The following is a 27,747-nucleotide window of genomic DNA, read 5'->3' as shown; positions in this document are numbered from 1 at the left end:
CTTGCTTGAGATTTGTTTTCAGACTCACACAAACCGTCCTTTACCGGTTCAAACCAGTTTTCTGAGAGTGCGCAGTAAGTGTAAACAGGAAGAAGAGTGCAACATTAAACAGCGTCGATGAACGTTATGATACATTGACATTATCTATTCGAAGACGCGATGCAGGTGTACAATAATAAGCTCGGTTAAACGTTATTAATGTATGTCTAGCACACGACGTAGAAAGAGTCAACAAAAGCTCTTAGCGAAAACAGCGGGTAATGCTAACGTAACTGGCGGTTCTGACAAACACATCGTTTTGAGACGGATCGCGTTAACTTGCAAGAAGGCATTTCAAATATAGTTCAGAAAGCTTTCATTTTTGCACGCGAATGACTGTCGTGTTTGTCAAAGAAGAGATCTGCAGGTAGTTCATGCAGATAATTTGCGTCCGATTGAATTCCGCTCCCTACCGGTGACTCAATGGCCTACTAACCCACTAAGTTAGCGAATCGGGTGACTGGTCAGTTTTCCTGCGGAAGAAACGCTTTGGCTAACGACTAGTCCGATACTTCCAACAGCGGTAATTTAATACGATCCAAAATGGTTCAGAAAGACAAAATAATCGAGTCGTCACAGCCAGAGAATGAAGTAAATCCAGTGCCAACCGAAGCTGTTGCAGATACGCTGTGTCCAGTTGACGAGCCCAGTATCGGAGTTGAGCGAACAGGCCGAAGGAAATTCATCACTGGTGTTGTAGAGGGTGAGCAAATTTAGACAAATCCAACCTAATTGTTACATACTGTCGTCAAAATCACGTATATTCAGCTATATGTTTTCACTTAATTACATGCGCTGTGTAATTAGAGCACATAGTTATATATTCTTTAGCCATTGATTGATTGTAGCATCTGTGTGTGGAATGTGTTGCGTTTGTCAAAATCGTTTGTTGCACTTATATTGTTCACCACAGGCTTCTATGGACGGCCATGGACTATGGAACAAAGGAAAGAGCTTTTCAGGAGGTATTGTGCAAATATCATGTCCCTTTCTTATTCACATTTTCTAGCATAATTGTATCTATTCTGTATATATTTGTGTTTTATTTTTGTACATATATTTTGTATATCTTGTCTATTGTGTACATACGTTTGTGTGTGTGCGTATTATATTATTTCTGATTCTGGGATTGACACTGTTAGACAAGTCTAAACATGCTAGTATTGTTTTTGCAAGATTAACCTCAAACAAAAATCATAACTTAAATTTATTGTGTTTCAGGCAGCAGAAATGGGGTTTGAACACCTATCTGTATGCCCCAAAAGATGACTACAAACACAGAATGTTTTGGAGAGAAATGTATTCCGTTGAGGAAGCAGGTGATATATCACATGTCCTTTGATATTGTAACAGTTGTTAGTCTTTTATATGGTTTAAAATTTATTTGTGTAATTTTCTGTCTTGTTTTTTTAAAGAGCAACTCACAACTTTAATAAGTGCTGCTAAAGAGCAAGAGATTGAGTTCATTTATGCCATTTCCCCTGGCCTGGATATTACGTTCTCAAATCAGAAGGAAGTGTTGACACTTAAAAGGAAGTTAGACCAGGTAAGAATGAACCTATTCAGAAGCTTAAACAGCACTGATGTCAGTGTTTTTATGACCTACATTCTTAATCTCGGTCTGTCTTTTGTGCAGGTCTCTCATTTTGGGTGCAAGTCTTTTGCCTTACTGTTTGATGACATCGATCATAACATGTGCCCGGCTGACAAGGAGGTATTCAGCTCTTTCGCACATGCCCAAGTGTCTATCACCAATGAGATCTTCCAATATTTGGGAGAACCTGAAATATTTTTATTTTGCCCCACAGGTAAGATTATTTTTATCAACTAACCATGCTGCTTTGTGTGATTCTATCAAATGTATTGTTTCTATATCATGCCTTATAATTATTTAATTTCTCCTTGTCCTCAGAGTATTGTGGAACATTTTGTTATCCAAATGTGCCACAATCGCCTTACCTGCGCACAGTAGGTGAAAAGCTGCTTCCTGGTATTGAGGTGCTGTGGACAGGTAAGTTGTATTTTCTTTGAGTGGACTGGAATAATAGTTTGAAGATATTAAAAATGCCTTTTTGTGTTTGACCAGGTCCAAAGGTAGTTTCTAAAGACATAACTGTTGAATCTATTGAAGAAGTCACGAAGATACTGAGGAGAGCCCCTGTCATCTGGGACAATATTCATGCTAATGACTATGATCAGAAGAGACTTTTCTTGGGGCCTTATAAAGGCAGATCCACAGAGCTCATTCCTCGGCTAAAGGGAGTCCTCACCAACCCCAACTGTGAATTTGAGTCTAATTTTGTGGCCATTCACACGTTAGCCACGTGGTATAAGTCTAACATGAATGGAGTGAGAAAAGATGTTGTCATGAGTAAGTATTTCTTTATGGAAACATTGTAAAATATATATATATATTATATAAAATATATGTATGTACATTTATAACACTATACTTTGTATTATATTACATTTGCATCAAATTACTTAACGCTGCTGTTGAGTGTGTTTCTAATATAACGGCTATTGAAGTGGCGGTAAAATCTTTCTCTGTGTCTGCTGTTATCAATCTTTATTTTGTGTCCTCTTTTGAAAGTTGTAAAAGCATTATTGTGGAGTTTTTCCTTTGCTATGTGAGCAAATGGTAACATGAAATATATATTTAATGTAGTCTCTCATTCACCACTATATAACTTATAGTTATAGAAAACAACTTCTGCTTCTGAGAAACATGGAAATGTGAAAGGGTCATTTGCTGCGTTTATTACAAATTATTCAGCCATGGACCTTTTAAAAAAAAACGTTTAATAAATACTCACAGGAGATTGTAGCAATTAGCAAACAACAATGTTCCAATCAATCCCCAATGGACAAAATTCCACCTAACATATATATATATTTTTTTCCATTCTGATATACATCACAACAGGGAAGCATACGACTTTTAAATCAGCTAGAATTCACAATATACATACACAATTAGCATTCTTAAGGAAAAATCTTGCTTTATTTTTGATATTCCACAAAAAAATGTTATGCAAAAGTGCTGTTTTTTTATTTTTTCTTGTCAGATTGTAGCTTCATTGCTTCTCATTTCTGTTTAGCTGACGGTGAAGACAGCACTGTGTCCATCCAGATAAAGCTGGAAAACGAGGGCAGTGATGAGGAGCTAGAAACAGACATCCTCTATAGCCCTCAGATCGCGCTCAAGCTGGCTCTCACTGAATGGCTAATTGAGTTTGGAGTGCCTCATCAGTACAACAGTAATTGTCTTCTTTGTGTGATATTTTTTAACATGATCTAAGTTGTTTTGAAGTTTGGTAACATCTATCTTAACCTTTCTCTTTTTTGTTGCAGGTCGGCAGGTACCTCACAGTGGAACTAAAAGCAGTTCTGTGGATGTTCCTGCGCTCACTTCTCCCAGCCTGGACACTTCCACCACAGTGACTACAGTCTTCCAACAGCCCATCATGAGTCCAGATGTGCCACTTAGCGATGAACTGCACGTGCTCTGCAAAGAAGAAGAGGTGGAGGTGGAGAAGAAGGAGTCTGATGAAGAACCCATGGAGATGGTTGTGGAGAAACATGACGAGGTGGAGGACAATAAAAATGTCAACCAGATCCTCACAGAGATTGTCAAGGCTAAGATGACAGAAGATCTCAAACCCATGGACACAGACAAAGAGAGCCTGACAGAGTCCAAGTCCCCAGAGATGTCCATTCAAGAGGATTCAGGCAGCGATATTGCACCGATGCAGACTGATGACCAACTCAACAAGGAATTGTTTGTTCCAGGTCCCAATGAGAAACCACTGTTCACTGCTGAAGCACTTACCCTGGAGGATTTAATCCTGCTGGCTGAACTCTTCTACCTGCCATACGAACACGGTCCAAAAGCAGTCCAGATGCTAAAAGAGTTTAACTGGTTGAGAGCCAATAGTAATTATGTCAGTGTTAACTCCAAAGCAAAGGATCCAGAGAAGGTGAGAAATTACATATTTAAAGACGGATAGAAATGCAGGCTGGTCAATATGTAGTGCTTTTGTTCAACTAGGTGTCAAACTGAACAAAAAAACTCTACTTTCATGGGAAACCTAGGATTATCAGGGACTTTTTAAAATTGCATTTTTCTAGGCCTGAAAAGTCATGAAGTTTAATAGAATTTTAAGAATATAAATTCCTGGAAATTCCAGAATTAATGTACTTTTTTCTAATTGATGCTTCACATTACACTATTTAATTAACTGACTAAACGTTGCTCTTGAGTAGAGTAAAACATCCTTTGTGATCCTTTGTCTGATTTGTGAGCTAATTTGTGATTTATTTGCAAACTTGAGTGAATTTGAATGATTTTTAATGGAAAAGACATCTAAAAGTCATGGAAATGTGTTGGTCAATGTATGGGAACTCTTTTTCTCTGGCATGGCCTTGTTTTGTCCATGTTGAATTAAATAGGAAGTAAAAGTGTTAGTTCAGTAGACAGACAAAATGGTGGCAATGCAGTAATTATTTGCACCACATGGTGGTGCCTTTATGATAAGAATAAAATACTCACTTTTTAGGTAACTACACATTTTTATTAGTTGCTGCAGAGCTGTGTTGAGGCAGTAGACTTTAGATACAGTGGTAATAAGGTGGTTTTCATATGTTTCACATAGGTGACTGAATGGCAGTCCAGAGCGGAATACTTTGAGGAGATGTGCTGCTCCGTCATCCAGATGTTCACCAGACTCTCCAACTCAGCCAACAGGACCATTCTGTATGACCTGTATCCCTATATCTGGGATATAAAGAGTATCATCTCAATGGTGAAATCATTTGTTCAGTGGTTAGGTAGGTATGGCCACAAATCTCTTTGCTCTCCCTCGTTGTTTTTTAACCATGCTGAGCCCATGAAATGCTTAAGTCATTTAGTTGAATCCCAAATGATGAGCATTAAATTCGTCAGTCACATCCTCATCAGTTTTTAAACTACACTTCAAGCATTGCACCGTTTTATAGTGACATCATTAAGATTTCAGGTGCTTAAAATGCATTCCTTAATAGATGGCAGTGCATATTTTTATACTTAAGTAAATTAACACTTTCTACTCTATCATAAGACCTTAGTTCTCACTTACAGTATGAACAGCTTCCACTTGAAATTTCTTGGGCGAAGTCTGCCATTTATGGGAAAGTCTAGTGTACACTCGCTTTTCCTTACTTATTTTCACTGTGTAAATACTGTTTTCCTCTACTGACTGGATGCTGTCCTCATTGCTAGTTAGTGCCTCTTCTTCAGGCCACTCTTAATCTGGTGAAATGAATTGGATGGCTGTGGTCACAGTTGCCAGGGTGGGTCCTGCTGCTTGCTGTGCATTCAGTGCGTTAACTTGGCAACATCTGTTGCAATCTCTTTCGATCAGGGGTGTGATCGTGAAGGAAAATCGGCCCCTTACGCCCTAGCGCGCCGCGCATGCGAACTTGAAAAGCAAGGCGGCTGTGTAAGGCTATTCTGGTGCACCTTGAGCAATTACTAAGCAGATATGGTAAAAAAAACCAACATAATATACAGATTGTGTACACGAAGATACTCCACAAACAACCTCAGCGTATGCTTTACTCTAACTGAACTGGTCCGGTCTGGTCCAGCCAGAAAACACTTTTTAAGTGATACTACATTCGGGTGAACTGTACACAGTTCTCATGATCCTAAATTCATTTGTGCAGTCTGCGAACTGAAGGGTCTCTCATGAGAGAAACGCTTGGGTCATTAGCCAGCCCTTTTATTTACGATGATTTTATTGAGAGACCTGTCACTTACTGAGAATGCCCATGTTTGTTATCCATATAGCTTCTGGGCATCGCTACAGTGCAGTTAGAGTAATGGATTCGGTTCTAAATGAGGTTTTTGTTGGAAGTTGGTTGAGTAATTATAGCACCAGCATGGCCTGGGTTACCTTGGTAACCACATTTTATTCACAGGTTTCTGTCCAGCTTTATAACAAAGCAACACAGCAGGCAGCAACCAAAACTGGCATGCCACACCTAAATTGTTAGCTGATGGAGGGGAAAATCAAGTGTATAATATGCTGCACTAATGAGTGTGTTCAATAGAAATGGAATCAAACACTTGATTGGCTTTCTTTGAAAACCCCCCCATAAAGGCTTCTCTTTATGTGAGAACATACCCATGGAACAAATGTGATGTTGATTTAACTGACCCTTTAGTGTAAATTTATAGGGATGCACCGATATTTTGTCCGATGACCGATAATTCTTTATGCTTGAAAGCCGATAACCGATATATATGGCTGATAAATCTAAATCCAAATTTTTATATAATTTTTGAGAGCCTGATTTCAAAAACAAAAGTCTCACCATTAAAAGCCATGTCCAAAGCACTTCAACGTACATCAAAGATATACAGCACTGTAGACTAGTTTGAACCAGTGCAAGTTTTAAAATTATTTTTCACTCCTTTTACACTACACTAAATAATGCAAACAAATCACTGGACAACATGACTTGCATATAAAGAATCAAAATGCATGTGCTGTTGATAAATAAATGTTATAGCATCTGCACAGATAATTATTAAATTATTTTAATTAAATTGTTGATAAATGACACAAGAAAAACAAAAGTGCTAGTTATTAATAATTTATTTTTGAAAAGAAAAAAAACATCTAAAATGTTATATTACTGTTTCAAATATCAGCATTGCTTTTTTGAGCTGCGCTGGAGCTGAATGAACATTTAAACTGAAGTGCTTTGTTTGGGGGTTAATTAACTCAACGAAACGCATGCTATATGAGATTAATAAGCTATTTATACAACATAAACATATTACAACTTTTATCTTCACAAAATAATGCAAATGCACAAGTGAACTTGAACTAAGTTATGTGCTTTTCAGAATGTGTCCACAACTCCTGTTGTGGATCCGCTCTAGCCTATATGACAGACTTGCACTGAAAATGTTCCCCTTACTGTGTTTTCAAAGTGATTTCAAGCAAATGTCGAGCAACCTTCATGGCGGACCTGCGCTTCTGAAGTGTTTCAGCTACAAATAATACAGTATTTATCGGCTTTAATATATCGGCTAAATTTCTTATCAGTTCAATAACTAGAACATTAAAAATGAACATATATCAGCCAATACCGATATTGTGGTCAGTATATTGTGCATCCCTATAAGTTTATTAGGTTTTTGTGTGGACTGTCCCCTCTCAATATGCTTTTCAGCCTTTGTTTAGATGGACAGTCCAAATCCCAGTGCATTTTCAGCCAGGCCAGCCAGCATTTCTGCCCCGTCCTAAGCATTGCAGATGGCATTCAGTCAGCGGCTCACTGCTGTTGTGCTGAGATCACTTACTAATGAGCTGTTGTATTGTCTTTTCCCTTCGTTATGTACAGATGGAAGAGTCCTCAGCACAAGTGTCTACTGCTATTGGATGGACAGTGCCCGATGTATGCACAGTGCTGCGATTTTTATCTTTTTTTTTTTTTTTCCGGGGGTTTATAGATCATATTCTTTTTCGTTATGTGCCCAAATTATTTTAATTTCTTTCAGTGTCTCAGGAAAGGAAAGGTTTTTGTATGAAGTCACATTTGCGCAGCGATAGCTCAAGTTTTAGGTGTTAACCCCCCAATTCTTTTCTCTGGCAGCTCTAACATAATTTTTGTTTCTATCAGTAGGCCCAATTGAAATGGCTCAGACAAGCTTTACCACACCATCTTAGGGGAAAATTGATATTCTTGCCTCATCTAAACATCTCTATAATAAAAATAATCAGTTAACAAGAATATAATTTTATGGATAAATAAATAAAAAAAAGTAAAGGAAGTGATAAAATTCCCCTCAGATGGTGTGTGTGCTGTGTGTCCTGCCATTTCACCACAGGATGTGTTAGTATGATCAAACTGATTGAAAATGGGGGAACTTTGTCTCCTGGATCTGCGCTGCATTTGTCTTGTTACATGACACTGAGTCCTCATCCCCTCACATTGGTACTGCTATTTAGAAACGGATGGATTTCAAATTTCAATATGCTTGTGTCTGCTTAATGACGATTAAAAAGTGCCCAATTTTATCGTAGTTATTGGAGCAAATAGGGGTTGTGACTGGAAATATTCAGTTGCTGCAGACTCTTGATTTAGAGGTTTTTCTTTTGGAAGGGTCCAGATCTACTCCATCAATCATGTAAAATAAAGTTTCCATCGCAAAGGAAGCGTCCACAGTGGTGGCTGATGAACAATGCTCGATAGTCATGTGACAAGGCAGATAGGTCTAAATGTGACTTCAGATGAAGGTTAGAATTCAGAGGGCTTAAACAGCTGAAGCTTATTTAGTACCAGCGAGTGAACTGATGACGTATAACAAACAAAATCCCCACACAGGCTGTTGTAGGAAAAGCGCTAGGCTACAGCTTATTATTCTTGAATATCTCATCTCTTCAAAACAGGCAGAAACCTTGAGTTGAAGAGCTAGTACCAAACCTTATCCTAGATTGCATCATGAACCTCACTTATAACTTCTTGAGGATCATGTGGAAAAACAAATTGTTTCAGTAATATGCCCAAATCTGACTTTGCAGTCAGTGTAAGCCCTCTGTCATCGTAAGCTTAAGCTGCTTGAGCCCTAGGCAGAAGATATCCACGCTTTTTGTTAATCTTGAGGCGTTTTCCTTGATTGTAGTATCTACATTTATTTTCAATGCGTTATTTGGAAATAAGACACCTCTACCCTATACCCCTTCCCCCTCATTATGCCAGAAAGCCCCTCACATAATGTTTTCCGCTTGGATCTGATCTCAACAGGGTGTCGTAGTCAGTCGTCAGCACAGTTCTTAAGTGGCGACCAAGAGCCCTGGGCCTTTAGGGGCGGTCTAGCAGGAGAGTTCCAGGTATCCAATATTGAATTACCAGCAAAATGTTACACGAAGATATATTTTCGTTTGTTTTAGATGTTGGTGTGGTTACAAAACGCTACGGGTTGGTCTGTTTAAGGTGAGCTGTCAGCAGCTGCACAGTAAAACAAAGGGGTGTTGAGCCACTTGGGCTTTTTTTCTGAAGTGTCAACTGAAGTGGTCGAACGACAACTGTCAGATCTAGTGTTTGGGGTGATGGTGTTTTCTAACCCAGCCTAAATTTGTATTTCTTTCAGCAACTGCCCAAATGAGATGCTGCTTTTCCCCTTGCGCTCGCGACAGCGCAGCATGGCTAGGTTTTATTTTATGACATCTTGTTTCTTTGCAGGAAACAGCGCAAAAATTATTTCCACATTTTGTCTGCGCCTGCGTCCACAACACTGCGCCTGCGTGTGCGACTGCGAGTCTGCCTACTCAAAGCTCCACGAACAAAGTATTACTAATCCATAACCTCAACATTCGAAACATTTAAAAATAATTTGATTATCATAATTGGTGTGTCATGGAAAATATGTGATGTTTTAAGCTTGACATTTTTGGTCATGGAGTTTTGCTCTGCGCTGTAGCATCATTCCTTTTCTCTACAGGACGTTCTAGCGCAGCGAAAAAGAGCGGGAAAGGAGCATCTCCTTTAGCCAGTTAAGCCTTTCTCAGACCAAGCCTGCGCACTTTTGTTTCATTTTGGTTTCTCTCAGAAAAAAAAAGGTGGAAAATGATTGTCAATGGTATGTATCTTAAGTATGATGTTTACATGCTCTTGCTGAAAACTGACCAACCAGAGAAGCCAGTTTACTTGTGAAGGCATTTATTTCCATGCCTGTATTAGGCGCATTCTTGCTCAGCTCCTGTGTGAGGTTGGCACAGCTTGAGCAGGTAAACTCATGCTGAAGTTTCAGTAGCAGTGCAGTCACATGATCAAATCTAGAAAAGTTCTAAACTATTATATACTTTTGCTTTGGTCTCCACAGAGACTGTTGCCAATTGATGGGGCAAATGATCTTTTCTACCAGCCACCACCATCAATGCCTACTTCTAAAATCTATACCATAAGGCCTTACTTTTCCAAAGACGAGGTAGGTTTTGGCTTTCGTTTTGTACTTGCTTACAATTATAATCAAAATACTCAATTAAAAATGCTCACCAGGGTAGGGTTGTCAACATCATTATATATGTCTAAAGAATTTAAGTTTTTCATGTAAAACATTCGCTTTTTGATGTAATTCAGTCAATCTGCTGTTTTATTCAAACTGTTACACTTGGTTGCAGACTTCCTTAAATATTTCATTTATATGTTGTTTTATGGCGCAACAAAAAACTATTTAATAGTGGTTAATTTGTAACTTGGCGGTTGCAGTGAAAATGGGCCATAAGTTGTAACTTGCTCACAGCTGGTGCAACCGACCCTAGGAATGTTAGTTTTGTGCTTTATGTTGAGGGCATGGCTTGTCTACGGTAAGCTGTCTAGTATGAAAAATCTGTAGATGTTGATGTCTAAATAAAACTTTGCTGTTGGCTGCTTGAATTCCCATCTGACGTGTCCCAGTTTAAGCTTTGCTTTTAGGTTTATTTGCATCACATCTGAAGCATTCTGCTGAAACAGCAGTCTGGTCCACCTGTTAGTCCTAAGAAGGTTCACATTTTGTGGAATGAGAGCTGTCAGATGCCTTCTCACACTGCATCTCTCTCACTTTTTTCCTCAGTCTGCCATCTATAAGGTCTGCAAGGAGATGTTCACTGAGAGCTGTGATGGCATTTCTTTCCCAGATGAGTCATCACCGGACCTTATTGGAGACAGGTGAAGTTTGAGCTTCTACTATGTTTAATCACAAATAATGTGTTATGCATGCTTGATTAATAACATGTTAACTTTGTACCATCATCTTCATCATTGCAGGTTTGTGGGAGGTTTTCTGACACTCAGCCCAGACTATGGCTTTGTGCTTGAGGATGAAGAAGGTATCTGCGGCTATGCTCTGGGCACTGTGGATGTCAAGCCCTTTGTAAAGAATTGCCAGATGAGTTGGATTCCGTTCATGCAGGAGAAATACAACAAGCCAGACACAGAGAAGGACCTGTCAGAGGCAGAGGTTTGCATGTCATGTCATTTCTTCTACATCAAACTCATCCTCTTAAAAGCCTGGAATATGATTTTTTTTTTTTTTTTTTTTTTTTTTTTTTTTTTTATATATATATATATATAACCTTTTATTGAAGCTTCAGACAGAATCAGAAATCTTTGCTAAGCCAGCTAATTTGATTTGTATTCTTTTGGTTTCGCTTGCCAATATAAAAAAAATGCAATGAAAATACAGGTTATCGAAAAGTACTAAAAATGAAAGTATCCAAATCGGCCTCGTTCTGGAAAAAGTTGAATCGGTGCATCCCTAGTTTTATTCAGGGGCCAAAACAGAGAAAGAAATATGCAATTTGCAGTTGCTGTTATTTATATGGCCAAAAAGTTTGATTAAATTCTGATAGCTTGTAATGCAATGAGATTTTATAACAATATAGCAGACTACTTGTTGTATAGAAATATAATGTATAGAAATATCAGTTGTCACTCTGTCTCCTAATAATACGTCTTAGTTAGATGTTATTTAAATGCTTCGTTTTATTATCAAAGCGATGTTTTCATTGTGGTGGGCAAAACAATTAATGCAATATAATATATAATAAATATTCTTAGAAATGTGCGTATCAAATATGATACATTAGGCTTTATAAAATACAAAGGTTTGGAACATGTTTGTGGCAACATCAATTTTTTTTCCCTATAGAAAATGATGCTAAGTTTCCATGAGGAGGAGGAGGTTTTGCCAGAATCGTTCCTCAGTAACTTCCCATCGCTTATTAAAGTGGACATTCATGCAAAGGTTACTGACCCCAGTGTAGCTAAAAGCATGATGGGATGTCTCCTCTCATCACTGAAAGCTAATGGTAGGTAGAGTTAAGTTGTGTGACATGAACTTTTTATTTAACAGTGTCCTTGTTCCACATGATACTGTTATTCATTGCTATAGTAATAAAATTGTTATTACACAGTAATTAGTCACTAATTGTACAGTAAAGCTGCTTTTTCATCTCTGTGTGGTCTATCCCTTCTCACCACATTTTACTTTAACTTTAATCAGCAGAACAATGTTTATATTTATCAGTTTCAGATGCTGACATTAAAGAGGGATGATCTTTACTGTCAGAGGACATGAAAAGCTGCAGTGATTTTATTGAATGCTTTGTTTCATAAACACATCTTTTTCTCCTCAGGCTCGCATGGTGCTTTCTGTGAGGTCCGGCAGATGGACAAAAGGATGTTGGACTTTTATAGCAAACTGGGCTGCTTTGAAGTGGCCAAAATGGAGGGATTCCCAAAAGACGTTATTCTAATGGGAAGGAGTTTGTGAATCTGAGCCGCCTAGAAGAAAAATCATACAGAAGGAGCCTCCTAGAAAGTGCATAAAGCTTTGGCCCACATTTTAAGGCCCCAACTCGCTACCTATTCATGTAAATATCACGTTTTGTAATGGCAACTCTGGTGCCCTGTAACGGTAGCTTAACTCACATCATTATGCTGTATGCACTTCTAGAATTTTAGGTGCTGTTCATTCACTTTGCCAGTCTGTGGTGGATGCTCAAGTGGTTTGTGTGTTCAGGGGGAGTGAGAAATGGAAAAAGAAGTGAATAGAGTCTGTAAGAGTAATTCAGGACGCATGAGTTACTTTCACTTTTTTCTGGTAGACAGATTGCTTGAGTTGGCCAAGTGCCATTGAACTTACTAAATCTCTTAGATGTGGCCGAGTTGCAGTTTGTGTTCGGCATATGTGCATGTTTAAGTTAATGTCTAGATTCTCCAGACAAAAAAAAAACTTGCCATTACCTGATAAGAGATCTTCACTTTACTGTTTTTAATAGTTTATTTCAGTGCTTTACAGTGTTCAAAGCAATAATCCAGAAGGACTTCTTAACAGTCATGGTTTGTGTTATTGCTTTTCAGGACATTGTAATAAATTCTGCAGTTTTCCAGGTTTAAACCGCGTTGGTGAGCTCATATGGAGAATGCAGCAGGCTAAAGCTATCCTTTGAGGTTTGGGATGCTTTAGAAAAGAAAAGAAAAGAACTGAAACTGAACTTTGAGCAGGCAGAAGTAAATACAGTTAAATCATAATGTTCATTGTCTTTAAGACCGCATGGGATACCTTTTGTGTAAGCCTTTAGCATGTGTATCTTTTAACGATACATTTTTTCATTTTGTACAAAAATGCCATTTGGCTCTTGTCCTTCTCTGTAATATATTTTAGGATAATGAAAAATACTTTCCTACACTTCTGCCTTTGTTTAAAGTGGTGAATTATACATTTCCGAGATATAACAGGGTTACATTATAATTCTGTTGTTTACAACAACAACAAAAAAAGTACAATTTGTAACCTAAACCTTAAGACCAATGCTCTGCACAATGTCTTTAATTAGAACAGAAGAAAAATTCAAACAAGTGGAAAAAATTAAGGTATATTTATGAATTAATTTTAACATATTTGAGACCCGTGTTCTGTTGCCTGACGAGAATGATAGCAGCCATTGCCTGTTCTTAATGAAGGTCTGCCTCTTTGTTAATATGTTTAAAAGCCCCACGGTTTAATTTGTGTTTCTCTGAAATCGCAAGCCAGTCAGGATTGTTTCCCTGTATGTAGGTACAACATAAACTGTTTTTGTTCTATTCCCCTATTTAACCAAAAGTACGGACAGAAAAGTTGTTTATTTATATAATATCGGTTGTGCTGTATCCTGAAAAACTAGATGAGCACAAAAGTCCCTTGCAGATTCCCATATGTATTGTTTAAAATAATGCCCGGGTAAAAGAAAAATGTAAATACTTTTGTGCATGGGCAGTTTTGACAGTTTTTCCACTTCTTCCCCTTCCCATTTAAGGGGATTTGTACAAAAAAATTGCTATTGTTTATCTCTATGGCTTGTTGCTTGGATCATTTCATTTTAGTTGATCACATACAATGTAAAGGGCTTTTTCTTTTCTTTTTCTTTTTAAAGGTCATATACAATGCATACATTTAAAAATATGAAGACCTTTCTGTATTTTGATGTATTATGATAATGTATATGTAATATAGTTGTAATTTCTGTAAGGGTTGTATGTAATTAAGATGTTATTAAAATGTTAAATAGAAAAGAAAATCTGGTCAGTGAGTGAAATGAAAAAATGCTTTTTAGACCCACAATCGCCACCCCTGGTGAACACTCTTATTTCCGTCTTAGTTTCACTAAAACTTTGCAGGTGGTGCATTTAAATTGTGAAAAATTGAAAGCTGTTCCCATTTCTCATTATCTTTCCTAGTGTGCTATTAAACTAAATTGGATTTTATTGCATGCAAGTATACTAATTTCTTTTAGCACTATAATTAGTAGAGTAGTGGCGGTTCAAATTTTGGAAGTGTTGACAGCTACTGTGTGTGTGGGTTTAATATATATTGGGGGTTATATGGGATTTTATTTATATATATATATATATATATATATATATATATATATATATATGTGTACAGTATATTTATATACATGTGTGACAAACTAAGTACACCCTTACTGCTTCCATAGGAATTAAGAGGGTAAGTAGCAGTCAGATGCTGCTAATCAAATGCCTTGATTAACTGATCATCAAGCATGCGTGACCGACTCTATAAAAGCAGATGTTTTGGCAGTTTGCTGATCTGGAGCATTCAGGTGTGTGTTAACACAATGCAGAGGAGGAAAGACATCAACAATGATCTTAAAGAAGCAATTGCCATCAATCTGAGAAGGGTTATACAGCAAATTTACCCCAAGGTCAGGCCGGGCACTGCTCAGAGAAATTGCAAAACCCCCAAGAACTACACCTCAGACTCCGCAGGCCTCAGTTAATATATGAAATGCTAAAGTTCATGAGAGTACAACTAGAAAAAGACTGGATGAGTATAGCATGTTGCAATGAAGGGTTGCCAGGAGAAAGCTGCTTTTCTCTCTCTAAAAAAACATGGCAGCACGGCTTAGGTTTGCAAAGTTGCATCTGAACAATCCTCAAGACTTTTTCAGCCACAGGACCTGGACACCTTGTAGTCACTGAGTCGACCATGAACTTCTCTGTTTACCCAAGTATTCTAGATTCAAAAGTGAGGCCATATGTCCGACAGCTGAAGCTTGGTGGAAATTGGGCTGTGCAACAATGATCCCATGAACACCAGCAAATCTACAACAGAATGGCTGAAATTGAAAGGAATCAAGGTGTTGCACTGGCCAAGTCAAAGTCCAGACCTCAGCCCGATTGAAATGCTGTGGCGGGACCTTCAGAGAGCTGTGCATAAACAAATGCCCGCAAACCTCAATGAACTGAAGCAACGTTGTAAAGAAGAGTGGGCCTAAATTCCTCCACAATGATGTGAGAGAGACTGATAAAGTCATATAGAAAACTATTCCTTCAACGTATTGCTGCTAAAAGTGGCTCTACAAACAACTGAATCATAGGGTGTAGCCTACTTAGTTTGTCACACATGGCTTTTCCATTTTGGATTATTTTTGTGAACCTGTTAAAGACCAGATGATTTTTTTTTATATGTCCAGATATGTAAAACGAATTCGAAAGGGTGTATTTTCTTTTTCGCCTGACTCTATGCAAAGGATCATGTTGATTGAAGACTGGAGTAATAGCTGCTGAAAATGTAGCTTTGCACAAACAGAACTAAATTACATTGTAAGACATTAAGTTTGAATATTTCACAATACCGTTTTGCTGTAGGCCTATATTTATGCAGCCTTGGTGAGTATAAGAGAATTATTTCAAAACTTTTTTTTTTTTAAATCGTAACTATTCCCAACTTTTTACCTGTATTGTATATTTAATCGTTACAATGTATTTTAGATACTGTAACAATTAAAAACGAGCTTTTAGGTCAGTGCGAATGACGTCATAATCACGCGCCGTTTTTCGCGCACCCGTCACATGTGTTTTGGAAACGCGACTTGCACTGTGGATATTGTAGCCTTTATTGAGTGATATTAGTAACGTTCAAACAGTTATGTCGTTTGTTGAGGACGAAACATCGGACAGTGGGGTGGACTCACGCTCGCGATTGGAAAGCTATGTGTTCAGTAAGATCAACAGTGACGCGCTGCATGCTTTGTAGATTTACTAGCACACGTGGAACAACTGCAATTGACTATTCCTTTAATAATTGTGGCCAGAGATGTTTAACGTTCATTAAAAAAACTGGATTACTTTACTCTCAAAATACCGTTCATACGCGTTCGTTTTCAGTAATTACATTAATTTCTGCATTTAAATTAAATATAGGCTACTTATATAATAGTGTGATTTTGATCTCCATCAGGTTGTGAGTTGTCTTCTGAAGTTCCATTTTACACATTTCAAGCAGACGAAGATGAAGATGTGGAACATTTTCTGGAGCTCAGGACGGTTCGTAGAATATTTTATTAAAGGAAGAGTTTGCCTGTCCTAAACCTGTATGTCGCCATTCGCTTTCATTACGTTTTATTATACAGCTCTTGTAATGGTGTCTGTGAAGTTAAGTAATATAATGTTGATCAAGTTATGATAGATTTTCATTTTTAGCTAATTTATAGTTTTAAAGTCAATATGAAATAAAAATGCATCTATTTTCTCTATGCATATTATAGATCTTATTGTGAACAATTCGTCTGTGTGTGTTTCTTTCTCTTTTCATATCACCTTCTGTTTGAAGTCACCACGAAATCCAACTTGACAGTTCTTATTTTTTAGCCTTGTTTTTTATAAATGATTCATCCATGTACATTATTTTTTTTTTTAAAGGGAAATCACCCAAAAATTTAAATTGTCATTTATTTACTCATCCTCAAGTTGTTCCAAACCTGTATACGTGTTTTTTTTTTTTTTTTGGTCTGTTGAACACAAAAGTAGATTTTTTTTTTTTTTTTTTTTTTTTTTGAAGAATGTTGGTAAAAAAAAAAAAATATATACTATGGAAGTCAAAAGGGTGCTGTCAGCTGTGTGGTTACCGTAATTAAAATGACTTACCCTCCCTCTTTCAGCAGGGGTGGGACAACTTGTCACTTATATGAGATCACAGCTATAGCAAACCACAATGATCAAATCAATTCCCGATGGACAAAATTAAGTGCTGCCCTATATATTTTTTTTTTAGTTCTCATAGGTGATGTATGCAGGACTACTCCAGTCATTTAATGGAGCTCATTACGTAGCTCAGTTTCAAGGGCCAAAAAGTAGTGTAGCAATATATGAAGCACAGCTCACACAGAACTCACTTCAAATCAAGCAGCTTTCTGTTGGTTAACACAGTGAACCCAATGCAAAATCTGTTAAAATCATGTGAAATTCCCGATTGGGTGGATTCCTATTGAAAGCTGGATTTCGCTCGTGAAAATTTGCCAGACAGTGGTAAATGTGTCTGCCCCTTTAGTCTGCATAAACCCCGCCCCTGCAAGCTCAACTTCTGGAGTGTAACGACCACATCTCATAAATCCAGTCTGGTAAAAAAAAAACAGCTGATTCATAGAACCAAGTTCCTGCCCAACATTTTTTATTTTACGATAATGCATTATACTCCGTTGTATGTCATGATATAGACAAAATGATCAGTTGCTGCTTTCATTTCATCGTGATTTTAAGATGTGTAAAGAGCTTGATGACCTGTACTTTTAAACACCTTTCTCTCAAACCATTAGATTTGTCTGGGTGATGGTGCCAAAGAGGAGAATAATGTTGTGGAAGTGACCGCTATGAATCACCAAGGAAAGAAAATATCTGTGCCCGTAGCTAATCTCAACATTTCCTGCCTCCCTATGGTAATGCTTTTTTTTTACTAAACTGTTGTATAATATAGGTATTCAAATATGTTGCAAGTTTTTAAATCAGTTTTTTTCACATCTGTTTCTACTCAGGTAAGCCTTGGAGAGTTTGAGTTGATGGCTCCTGTCACACTGCGGCTGAAATCTGGATCTGGACCAGTGACTGTCAGTGGGTTACATTTAGTTGGTGAGAAATAAAACCTCAGTTGCAAGTCTCTATTTCACAAAAATGCATTTAAAGCTAAAAATCACACACAGCATGCTATTTTATCCCCTTTGTTTTGAAACTGAATGGTGCTGATTATTTCTCCTCTTTCAGCCACAGAGAATGAAGAGTCTGAAATATCAGATGAAGATGAAGATGATGATATTAGTGAGGAGGAAATGCCCTCAGTCAAACCAGCCAAGAAAAAGCAGATTTAAATCAAACTTTGTGGAACAGAAATTGAGATGTTTACATCAGACCTTTATACGTTTTATACAATATTAGATGTAATGTTCTTCTATGAGACATGATGGAGGGTGGTGAAGAATTTTGTACGGTCAGATTGTACAAATGTTAAATAGAACGTTTGAAGCCTCAATACAGCCAGCTCTGTGAACATTTACTTCATGTTAAAAATGTTTATATTAGTTGATACTGTTATGTGTATGTAAGTAACCGCCAACACCAACCTTCAGGTTCACTCTCAGTTGGGAGACCCACGAATTCACAGTCCTGTCACCATTTTGCCCTTAAGTGAGGGCACTTGAGGATTATTCCGGATGTACTATCCCTGTAACACACTGTACCATGACAGTGAAAAGCCTGTCAATCTGCATCTGCATTCAGGGAAAGCACCAGCATTATTCTCTACAGATTTTCTTCTTATCACGCATCATTTTGTTGTTTGAACTTTTGTTATAATCTTTTTTTTTTTTTTGGCAACCAGGGTTTTTAAATCTTAGTCCCTTTTTGAAGGACTGATAGAGGGAAGATTTGCATGGTGCATTTGATGTTGAGATCAGTCAAGGAGGACTTGCCATTGTTGTCATTTTTGTATTTTTAAAGATTTATTTACAGAATCTGTAAATAAAATTAGTTGTTTTAGTAGAATCAGTGCAAATGGTACTTTTATTTAAGAGTTCACTTACCAACTGTTTTGGTAAATTCACCAGGGTGAACCTGGTTTTGCACTGTTCCATGTGTGCAAGTCAACATATTATTTATATATATATATATATATATATATATATATATATATATATATATATATATATATATATATATATATATATATATATACTTACACACTCACTCACACACACACACACACACACACATATATTAGTGTGTGGGTGTGTATATACATATAAAATGGAACACATGGCCAACATGAACACAATAAAACCACAAATGTATACATTCAGACAAGTCTTTTATATAATGAAAATAGATTTTAACCTAAAGTTAAATATTAACAGATCTATTAGGTCAATCTAACATCTGTTCATTATTTTTGTACTTTACCTTTTACATTTTTGCTGTTTAATAAATTGTTTTGATTCATAATTCTTCTACCATTTAAATTTGTTTTACTTCAAACTTAGCTGAAAAACCTATAATAGACTGTTTATTGTTTAATGTCGGGTTTTTCGGTGACAACTTACCCCATGTTGTGTGACAAAATGTGCGAATAGTATTTCTTCTTGGGAAATAACGGTGGAAATGTTCAGTAGCTATTATTTAGGAATACCTGCCTTTAACATTTGTGATGATACAGAAATTGACTTTGAAACCTAACCAGAAAAATGTGACAACTGCGGTTCCTTTAAAATGACGCCAACAGCTGGTGACGTCACTTAACTCCCCCTAGTAACCATCGTCGGCGTCTCGGAAGGGAGGATAATGGTGAGAAGTTAATCTGCCTTTAGTCCTATCTTAGTGTATTTTGTATTTAACTGAGATTTTAGAAACTTTGGAAATACGCGTAATTTATTCCGCGTTTGCAGCGTGAAGTCTTGATTATTAGCTGCAGTAGCGGGCTTTCTGTAGGAGTGAAGCCTGATGGATCAGCGGCGCTAAGTCTCAGTTAACGTTATTTGCCTTCCTCTGTCTCGTTAACGTTACTTATTCCCCGAATAATTCAAATGTAAAGATTGTAACTCATTCAAGAAATGATTATGATATTGTAGCCACCGACGTTAAATGGATAGTTGAACAAAATGTCATCATTTAATCATCTTTCACTTTCACTGGATTTTTTTATATAATGAGTGAATTGTGTCATTCTATCTTTAATCTCTTATTTTATTTTGTATTGAATATAACTAAATTCTTAAAATTTAAATCTACAAATGTCTTTGTCTTTTTCATACTTTGTAAGATAAGGCTCTTAGCTGAGAGAAGTAGTTTTTTTCCCTTACAAATGTCCTTATATAGTGTCATTGTTGTCTTGTTTAAAATCTGGTTATTGAGCATATTATGTTTATTCCAGGGTTTGTTGTCAATCCTTAGAAAACTAAAGAGTGCCCCAGACCAGGAGATACGCATTCTGCTCCTCGGATTAGACAATGGTGGAAAGACGACACTTCTCAAACAGCTAGCCTCTGAGGATATTAGTCACATCACACCAACACAGGTAACACACTATCTCCCTTTTGCAGGAAATACAAATTGCCTTGTAAAAAGTTAGTTTCTTCCATTTTCATAGAATAAGCTCTTAAAAAGGGATAGATATTTGTCATCATTTACTAACCTTCATGTTGTTCCAAACCTGTATGAGTTTCTTTCTTCTGTTGAACACAAATGAAGATATTTTAAAGAATATCGGTAACCAGACAGTTGACGGCACCCATTGACTTCCATTGTAGGAAAAAAAGAACACTATGGAAGTCAATGGGTGCCGTCAACTTTCTGGTGAGTAAGTAATGCCAAAATGTTCATTTTTGGGTGAACTATCCCTTTAAGGGTTTTTTCTTGCTTTAGCACAATACAGCATTGTTCAGTTAGTTTTAATTCTTCTGTCCTTGCCAGGGCTTTAACATTAAGAGCGTGCAGTCTCAGGGCTTCAAACTGAATGTCTGGGACATTGGAGGCCAGAGGAAGATTAGACCATACTGGAGAAACTACTTTGAAAATACTGACATGCTTGTGAGTGTTTCTTATGAGATATGTTTATGAGTTATGCATAGCCATTATTCATTATCATATATCACTGCCATTCAAAGGTTCTAAAGAAGTCTCTAATGCTCACCAAAAATATAGTTTAAAAAAATACTAACATTGTGAAATATTCTAGTAAATATTTCTTTTTTAATATTTGCTATTTGAATATATTTTAGAATATTGTTTTTTTTTATGTGATGGCAAAGCTTAATTTGCAGCAAGCAGTAACCAATTATTATTATCATCAATTTTTGAAAAGTTGTGCTGCTTAATATTTTTTTAAAGCAGTCTATTTTTCAGAATTCTTTGATAAATTTACTGTCACTTTTGATATATTTAATACATCCTTGCTGAATAAAAGTATTAATTAATTTTTTTAAATATCGTACTGACGTCAAACTTTTGAACAGTTGTGTATATATATATTTTTTTAAGTATGTGATATTTTCTTATATTTGTTTATGTGATGATTTTGACGTTGTGTTTTTGCATTTTAGATTTATGTCATAGACAGTGCAGACAGGAAGAGATTTGAGGAAACGGGACAGGTATAAAAAGATCTATCATTCTAGTAAATGTGTTCATTATTACTTGTCTTGTTTGTGTGTGCATATGTGTGTAGATGAGAGATTATGCTGCAGGATATTTCTCACACTATGTGGCTTCACACTTGGTCAGGTCTATGTCTAGCTACTTTTTCCTGCTTAATACAGTTCACTGCAGCGTTTTTATTTTATTGGAAGTGAAACACTAAATTGCTCCAAGAAATGTGTAAGCATATACTTTCTTGATATGCATTTGTTCAAGCAAATCCATGCTGAAAGTATTTGAATGAGCTATTGAATTACTATTTGAATTGTTTATGTGGTGTGCAGGAGTTGTCTGAGCTGCTAGATGAGGAGAAGCTTAGTGGCGTACCTGTTTTAATCTTTGCCAATAAACAAGACCTGCTGACCGCTGCTCCAGCCTCTGAGATCGCAGAGGGACTGAACCTGCACACCATTCGGGACCGTATTTGGCAAATTCAGTCCTGCTCTGCACTTACGGGAGAGGGAGTCCAGGTGAGTCATTGCTTTTACATTAGCCTTGTTTTATTTTTCCAGTCAGTTGTTTAGACCTTCCCATCAGCGGCTGGTTTTTGGCTAAAGTTCTCCTTTCTTTCAGGATGGCATGAACTGGGTCTGCAAGAACATTACTGCAAAGAAGAAGTAGTAAGCCTAGTACTTTTTGTAAAGGGAATGTGAAAATCAAACTTTGTGGACTGTGTGGATTTTCTACCAGCTCGTCCAGGTTAAAGGGATATGAGGAGGCTTTTCTAACCCCTGACCCCTCTGAATCATTCCTCAGCCATCAACTCTGTCTCACCCGCAGTTACTCTGTCAACACTGTGCAACAGCATGATACTCTGAAATAATTTGATTTATAATGTACAATCAACCACTGAATTGAGTGTATAAGTGTTTTTTTGTTTGTTTTTCTGGTATTATTATTATTCATTAGAATGTTGTCCGTTTGATCTTGGAATCTATTTTAATATCTTGGATTTCTATGATTTATTCCTTTTAGATGTTTTATACTATGCTAGATCAAATAAAATAAAACATTGCATACATTTTTTTTTTTTTTTTTTTTGCATAGCCTGTGTTATTTTACTGGCTTGAACCATTGAATAAATATTTTACTGTGGGATGAGCATCCGGCTGAATCACAATGGATACCTGTGTATAACAACCAGCAGGGTTGCTACACAGGTGTGCTTGCTTAAGCACCTGGCTGTGGCAGTGAGGAGGTTTTTTCTATTTATGACATGATATCGAGACAATATTCGAATTCACATAATGCCTTCTGTAAAAGTCAGAAGCCTCAAGCAAGCACCAGACCAGCAGCGCAGATGCTCGTCACAAACAATTTTCTCTTTTTCAAAACAGAATACATTCAAACTTATGAAAATAAATATTTAGGAAATGTCTACAAAATGAAAATTAAATGACATTTCTCCTTTCTCTTGGTTTCAATTCTTAAGCTTCAAATATAATATTTTGTGTAGGCTATGTCTGTAAAATGTTAGCCAGTGCACATTTAATGGTGAAAGTCAACAGTTGTTTTTTACCGTCTTACAACCAGAGATTAATCTGCACCTAGACTAAAGATTTTCAGATTTCAAAACTTTTTTGCCTTTCTACTGTATCGGTAGCCAAGTTTTATTGAAAGCCCATTTTGCCAGCTAAGTAGGCTAGCCTAACATACTCCTTTAAGTTGTGAGACAGAAGCGGCTCATTACCATTTAACATTAATAAGTCAAAACTACGACTCGAACCCCGTCATATTACAGCACACTTAAATCAATCCGCCTTAAATGCATTATAGTCCATTAGAGCTGAGAATCTAAACGTATCAACTTTATTTTTAAGGTAAGAGCGGGCGCGGCCATTTGTAACTTGAATGTGCGAGCCAAAGGCTTCCGGTCACGTTTGAATCGCTTTCAGTACAAAAACAGTCCGTTATGCTGCTTGATATTGCAAATAGTAGGTAGCTGCTGTCATTATTGTAGGCAAATGTATTATCATAATCATAAACGCACTGGATTGTATCGCAAATAGTTTTACCGGGTCTGTATTTTGTTTTTCTTGTAGTTATCTTCCTATAGCGGCTAATTAACCGGAAGTATCGCACAAAAATAGTGTTGCCAAAGGTGGATAGTGACCTGTATTTACATTTGAAACACAGACAAATGAATCTATCTATCTATCTATCTATCTATCTATCTATCTATCTATCTATCTATCTATCTATCTATCTATCTATCTATCTATCTATCTATCTATCTATCTATCCATCCATCATTCATCCATCCATCTCTATGGAGCGAGGCAGATGTGGGCAGGTGACCTTGTGTTCCACTGGGGCCCTCCTCCCCCCTTGGAGGGCAGGGCTATGTCACACCTCCGTTAAACCCTATGTTGCCATGGCAACTGCTTTATGGTCATGTCAGAACTGTTAAATGCATAGATACCTGCTGTTTCATAAACGAGTAAAGGCGTTCACGCTTTTCTCTGGAGCTGGCAGTGCACTTACAAATATCTCGTAGCTATTGATGCTTTATTCTTGGTAACTGAAATTCATACGCTCAGTTGATTGACAGACAAAGCACTCAGAGATGTTGTGGGTTCACAAAAGAACTCATTCCTCAGGGTATACATTCACTCAACTCCTTGCTTTGCCCAGTCTTCAATCCAAGCACTCAGCAAACATAGAGACACAGGGTGGGTTTTCGTGCACCGGGACTGTCAGCACCTTCATTTGCAAATCAGTGAGCAACAGACATTTGCTGTTTTTGAGTTTGTCCACTGAATGACACAGAACCGGAACTCTCCGCAGAAGCCACCTGTGCTGTGAAGGATGTGGCGATGAGGTGTGTCAGCTGCCAGTGAGACCGAACACTGCGATGTTGATAAGGAATCACAAACAGGAGAATTCTGTCATAATCATCAAACCTGTATGCTAAAAAGAATGTTGTAGCTGTTTTTGTCCATATACAGTGAAACTCAGTGAGTTCCAAAACAACACGGGACCCCACTGACTTTCATTTTTAGGACACTATGTTTAAAAGGCAATTATAGGCCTACGCATTGATATACAAAGAACAAAATATATTGAGAACAAAATATGAACTGAGCTGGATAACTTTGCAACATCAACACTATTACTGAACTGAATTGAATAAACATTTAACTGACTTTAAATAAATAATGACATTATTGCCTTCTGTTGAACTACTTATAGATGAATCAAACTTGTTTCATAATTAATGAACTTTGCAACATTGAGTTATTGAACTGAATTGGTACGACAGTGAACTGAGCTGAATAATGATATTATCTTCTGTAGAGCTGAAATCGAGTTTGTTTCATAATTTATTTAATAATTTCGTAATTCATTTTACATCACTGTCATTTTCCTGCTTATTAAAGCCTGCTTTGAAACAATCCATATTTTTTTTATGTATTTTGTGTTTCAAAGAAAGAATGTTTTACTGATTTAGAATGACATAATAAACAGAAATCTTTGAGCGTACTTTTTAAAAGTCACCATTAAATCAAAATTGATAATTCATATTTTTTATGGAATGTTGTTCATTATTAATAATTTACCAGTTGCGCATCTTTAGTTTTTATTTATATTCATGTGCCCTCAATCTTTTATCAAAAACATGAACTCACCCTCGCTCTCGCAGCTACATCTCTCTGATCATGGCTGTGCTTAAGTCCAATTTTTTATGCCCTTCCCTCGCTAACTTAATAATAATAGTAATTTGTTACATTTATATAGCGCTTTTCTGGGTACTCAAAGCGCTTTACATGGAATAAGGAATCTCCTCAACCACCGCCAATGTGCAGCATCCACCTGGATGATGAGACGACAGCCATATTGCGCCAGAACGCCCACCACACCACAGAGTGATGAAGCCAATCAGTATATAGGGATGATTAGGAAGCCATGATGGACAGAGGCCAAGGGGCAAATTTGGCTTTTTATTGACTAGCCTACAGAGAGTCAGGACCTCGGTTTAACGTCTCATCCAAACTTCCCTCAGTCTCCTTCACTCAGATGTACATCATTGCTAACATTGCATGAATACCCACTACTGGCAGAACCCTTGAAATGTGCCCTAAGCCCTTGATCACTTGGAATCCGCAATGAAGCTAATTTATTATTTACATTTTTTTCCCTTATGAATTTGTTTTACGCATCATTCTATATGCCTGTATGTATGCTTGGGCTGTTGGAGAAAATATAAAATGAAAATCATACCAATACAATAAACTTATATCTACAAGTATTGTGCGGTTATATGTCAAAATAACTCCAATTTCTTACACTAAGTGTTGGTAATATAAGTGCGATCTGCTGTAATATCACATTCGCGTTGCATTGTGGTCTATGGTTATGCCTGAAGTGTACATATTGAGAAGACTTGCTCCCTCGGTCAAAATCGAGGGTCCGAGGGTCTGTCCAAATAAGCTTCCCTCGCCCACTTAACCAAGTTGAACGCACTTCAAAATGGCGGCGGAGATTTCCCAACAGACTAAATTCCCAATAGACAAAATCAAGTCCTCTTTCAATAAACCGTTTTACTCAGATATATGTCACAACAGGGTAGAAAAGACTATGACAGCATCCAAAATTGTGTAGGTACTTATTTTGAATAAGCAATTGCTTCGTGACTGCCAAAAAAAGAACGTTGTATGAATGTAATTCGGACATACTACATTTGCCATGTTGTCATTATCATATGCCCTATCAGTGTCAGATGCCTCACATCACTGCCATTCACAAACCCTCTCCCGTGGCCTCATGGGATAGTAAAGTGTCCATCGAATGCACACTTCCGAATCTCACCAGAAGTAGTAGGTCATCCGGGTACTTTTTTTCTACTCTTTTAGTACAGTGAATTCGGACACACTTCTTTTGTCGCATACTAAGGGAAGTTTACGATTTCGGATGGAGCCTATTAAAATTTCCGTTCCAAGTCTCTTAAAAAAGAAATATCCTGTATTCCGGTTAAAAAAAAAACATCCTCATTTTGTATTTTTTTGTATATCCTACGGAAAGCATCCAATGACGTTGCAATGACTACCTTTTGCCTTTTTGATGACATCTCCCATTTCCTGTATTGTCATAGCCTGTGTTGTCTTTTCTAGTAATCCTCCTGGCTTGATGATTCATTACCATGTACAGTATGTGTAGCAATTTGTCATTTTTACAGTAAAAGTTGGTTAAATAAACCAATTTAAAAATGAACATTGCAACACACAGATAGCTGTAATTGGGAATACGGGAAGAGAGTTGTGCCTCAACTCCCAGTGTAACCATGTCTAATGAGATGATGACATCTTTCATTTACAGAACATAATCACATTAACCGTTTCAGTTTGAATGGCTTAATATTTCCCATGTGTCATCATTTTTCCATATGAAGCTCAAGAGCAAGTTTGCTCATGTCTGTTTGTGTAAGAGAGAGGGCGAGGAATGGAGATATAGTGTGTTTGTGAGCATCAACTCATCACTATATATCACTTCATTGGTGTGTATTTGCCTGTTCACTGGGGTGTGGTCTGATGCTCTTGACAGCTGTGTGTGTGTTACCATGGCAACCGTGTGTGTGTGTGCACATGCCTCAGTGTAGGGGCCTCGCTGAAGGTGTGTTTTAATGCTGTTGCTCCGCCGGGAGCCTGTCAGCTGTTGTGCAGCTGCCGTTGTATTAGCAGGCCCGAAGCCCTGCGCATTTATCCATCTTCTCTATGACACATCACACTTCTAATTCCAAAGCCTAATCAAAGACATCCACACACAGTGCAGGGCTTGTCAGGCCAGCAAATGCTACAGAGATCTTCTGGTTTCATATTCCTGTAATGAGTAACTGGAGACGAGAGGGAAATCTGCTGCTCTGGCTGCCCTCTTTGTTACCCGAGTATCTCCAAATTATTAACACTGGAGCCTGGGAATTCAGCCTTCAAACAGACACGCAGTGTTTCCTGTAAGCCTTACTGCTAGTTCAATGTTTTATTTAACCAGGGTTTTTAAATCTTTGGTATTAGCAAAATACACAGATACGAATAGCAGATTCTTAAAGGGACAGTTCGCCACTAAAAAAAAAGAAAAAGAAAATTCCTTCAGCATTTACTCACCCTCTTGTCATTCCAAACCTGTTTGGTGTTTCTTGGAGCACAAATGATTTCTGAAGGTTCATGTGACATGCAAATCATACCCTAAACATTTGAACAGTAGAGTACAAGAAAG

At 37.3% G+C, this 27,747-nt stretch overlaps 3 protein-coding genes across 5 annotated transcripts; all 3 read left to right on the top strand.

Moving 5' to 3' along the window:
* Positions 1 to 21: 21 nt before the first annotated feature.
* oga (O-GlcNAcase) lies at positions 22 to 14,326 on the top strand. 2 transcript variants are annotated; one of them, XM_081350642.1, is made up of 17 exons: positions 46 to 742; positions 953 to 1,004; positions 1,261 to 1,358; positions 1,455 to 1,585; positions 1,676 to 1,847; positions 1,952 to 2,050; positions 2,126 to 2,410; positions 3,141 to 3,299; positions 3,394 to 4,019; positions 4,695 to 4,869; positions 7,435 to 7,488; positions 8,839 to 8,924; positions 9,917 to 10,021; positions 10,649 to 10,743; positions 10,843 to 11,035; positions 11,726 to 11,885; positions 12,213 to 14,326. In XM_081350642.1, exons 1-17 carry the CDS (start codon positions 583 to 585, stop codon positions 12,347 to 12,349), a joined length of 2,787 nt encoding a protein of 928 aa, XP_081206768.1. In that variant the 5' UTR covers positions 46 to 582; the 3' UTR covers positions 12,350 to 14,326. The 2 variants fall into 2 exon arrangements, with proteins under 2 accessions (XP_081206769.1, XP_081206768.1); XM_081350643.1 differs by lacking the exon at positions 7,435 to 7,488 and having other exon boundaries at positions 22 to 742.
* A 1,546-nt stretch (positions 14,327 to 15,872) lies between these two features.
* Positions 15,873 to 18,894, top strand: npm3 (nucleophosmin/nucleoplasmin, 3). Its single transcript, XM_081350885.1, has 5 exons — positions 15,873 to 16,082; positions 16,322 to 16,407; positions 17,676 to 17,795; positions 17,892 to 17,985; positions 18,118 to 18,894. Exons 1-5 carry the CDS (start codon positions 16,010 to 16,012, stop codon positions 18,219 to 18,221), a joined length of 477 nt encoding a protein of 158 aa, XP_081207011.1. The 5' UTR covers positions 15,873 to 16,009; the 3' UTR covers positions 18,222 to 18,894.
* Positions 18,895 to 19,638: 744 nt separating this feature from the next.
* arl3a (ADP ribosylation factor like GTPase 3a) lies at positions 19,639 to 22,949 on the top strand. Of its 2 annotated transcripts, none has more exons than XM_081351693.1 (6): positions 19,639 to 19,689; positions 20,296 to 20,419; positions 20,815 to 20,931; positions 21,444 to 21,494; positions 21,822 to 22,007; positions 22,111 to 22,949. In XM_081351693.1, exons 3-6 carry the CDS (start codon positions 20,926 to 20,928, stop codon positions 22,156 to 22,158), a joined length of 291 nt encoding a protein of 96 aa, XP_081207819.1. In that variant the 5' UTR covers positions 19,639 to 19,689; positions 20,296 to 20,419; positions 20,815 to 20,925; the 3' UTR covers positions 22,159 to 22,949. The 2 variants fall into 2 exon arrangements, with proteins under 2 accessions (XP_081207819.1, XP_081207818.1); XM_081351692.1 differs by having other exon boundaries at positions 19,659 to 19,689; positions 20,276 to 20,419.
* Positions 22,950 to 27,747: the final 4,798 nt, after the last annotated feature.

Source organism: Scardinius erythrophthalmus (assembly GCF_964197995.2).
Source record: "Scardinius erythrophthalmus genome assembly, chromosome: 21".
NCBI lineage: Eukaryota > Metazoa > Chordata > Actinopteri > Cypriniformes > Leuciscidae > Scardinius > Scardinius erythrophthalmus.
This window is presented reverse-complemented; position numbering and strand designations above follow the sequence as displayed.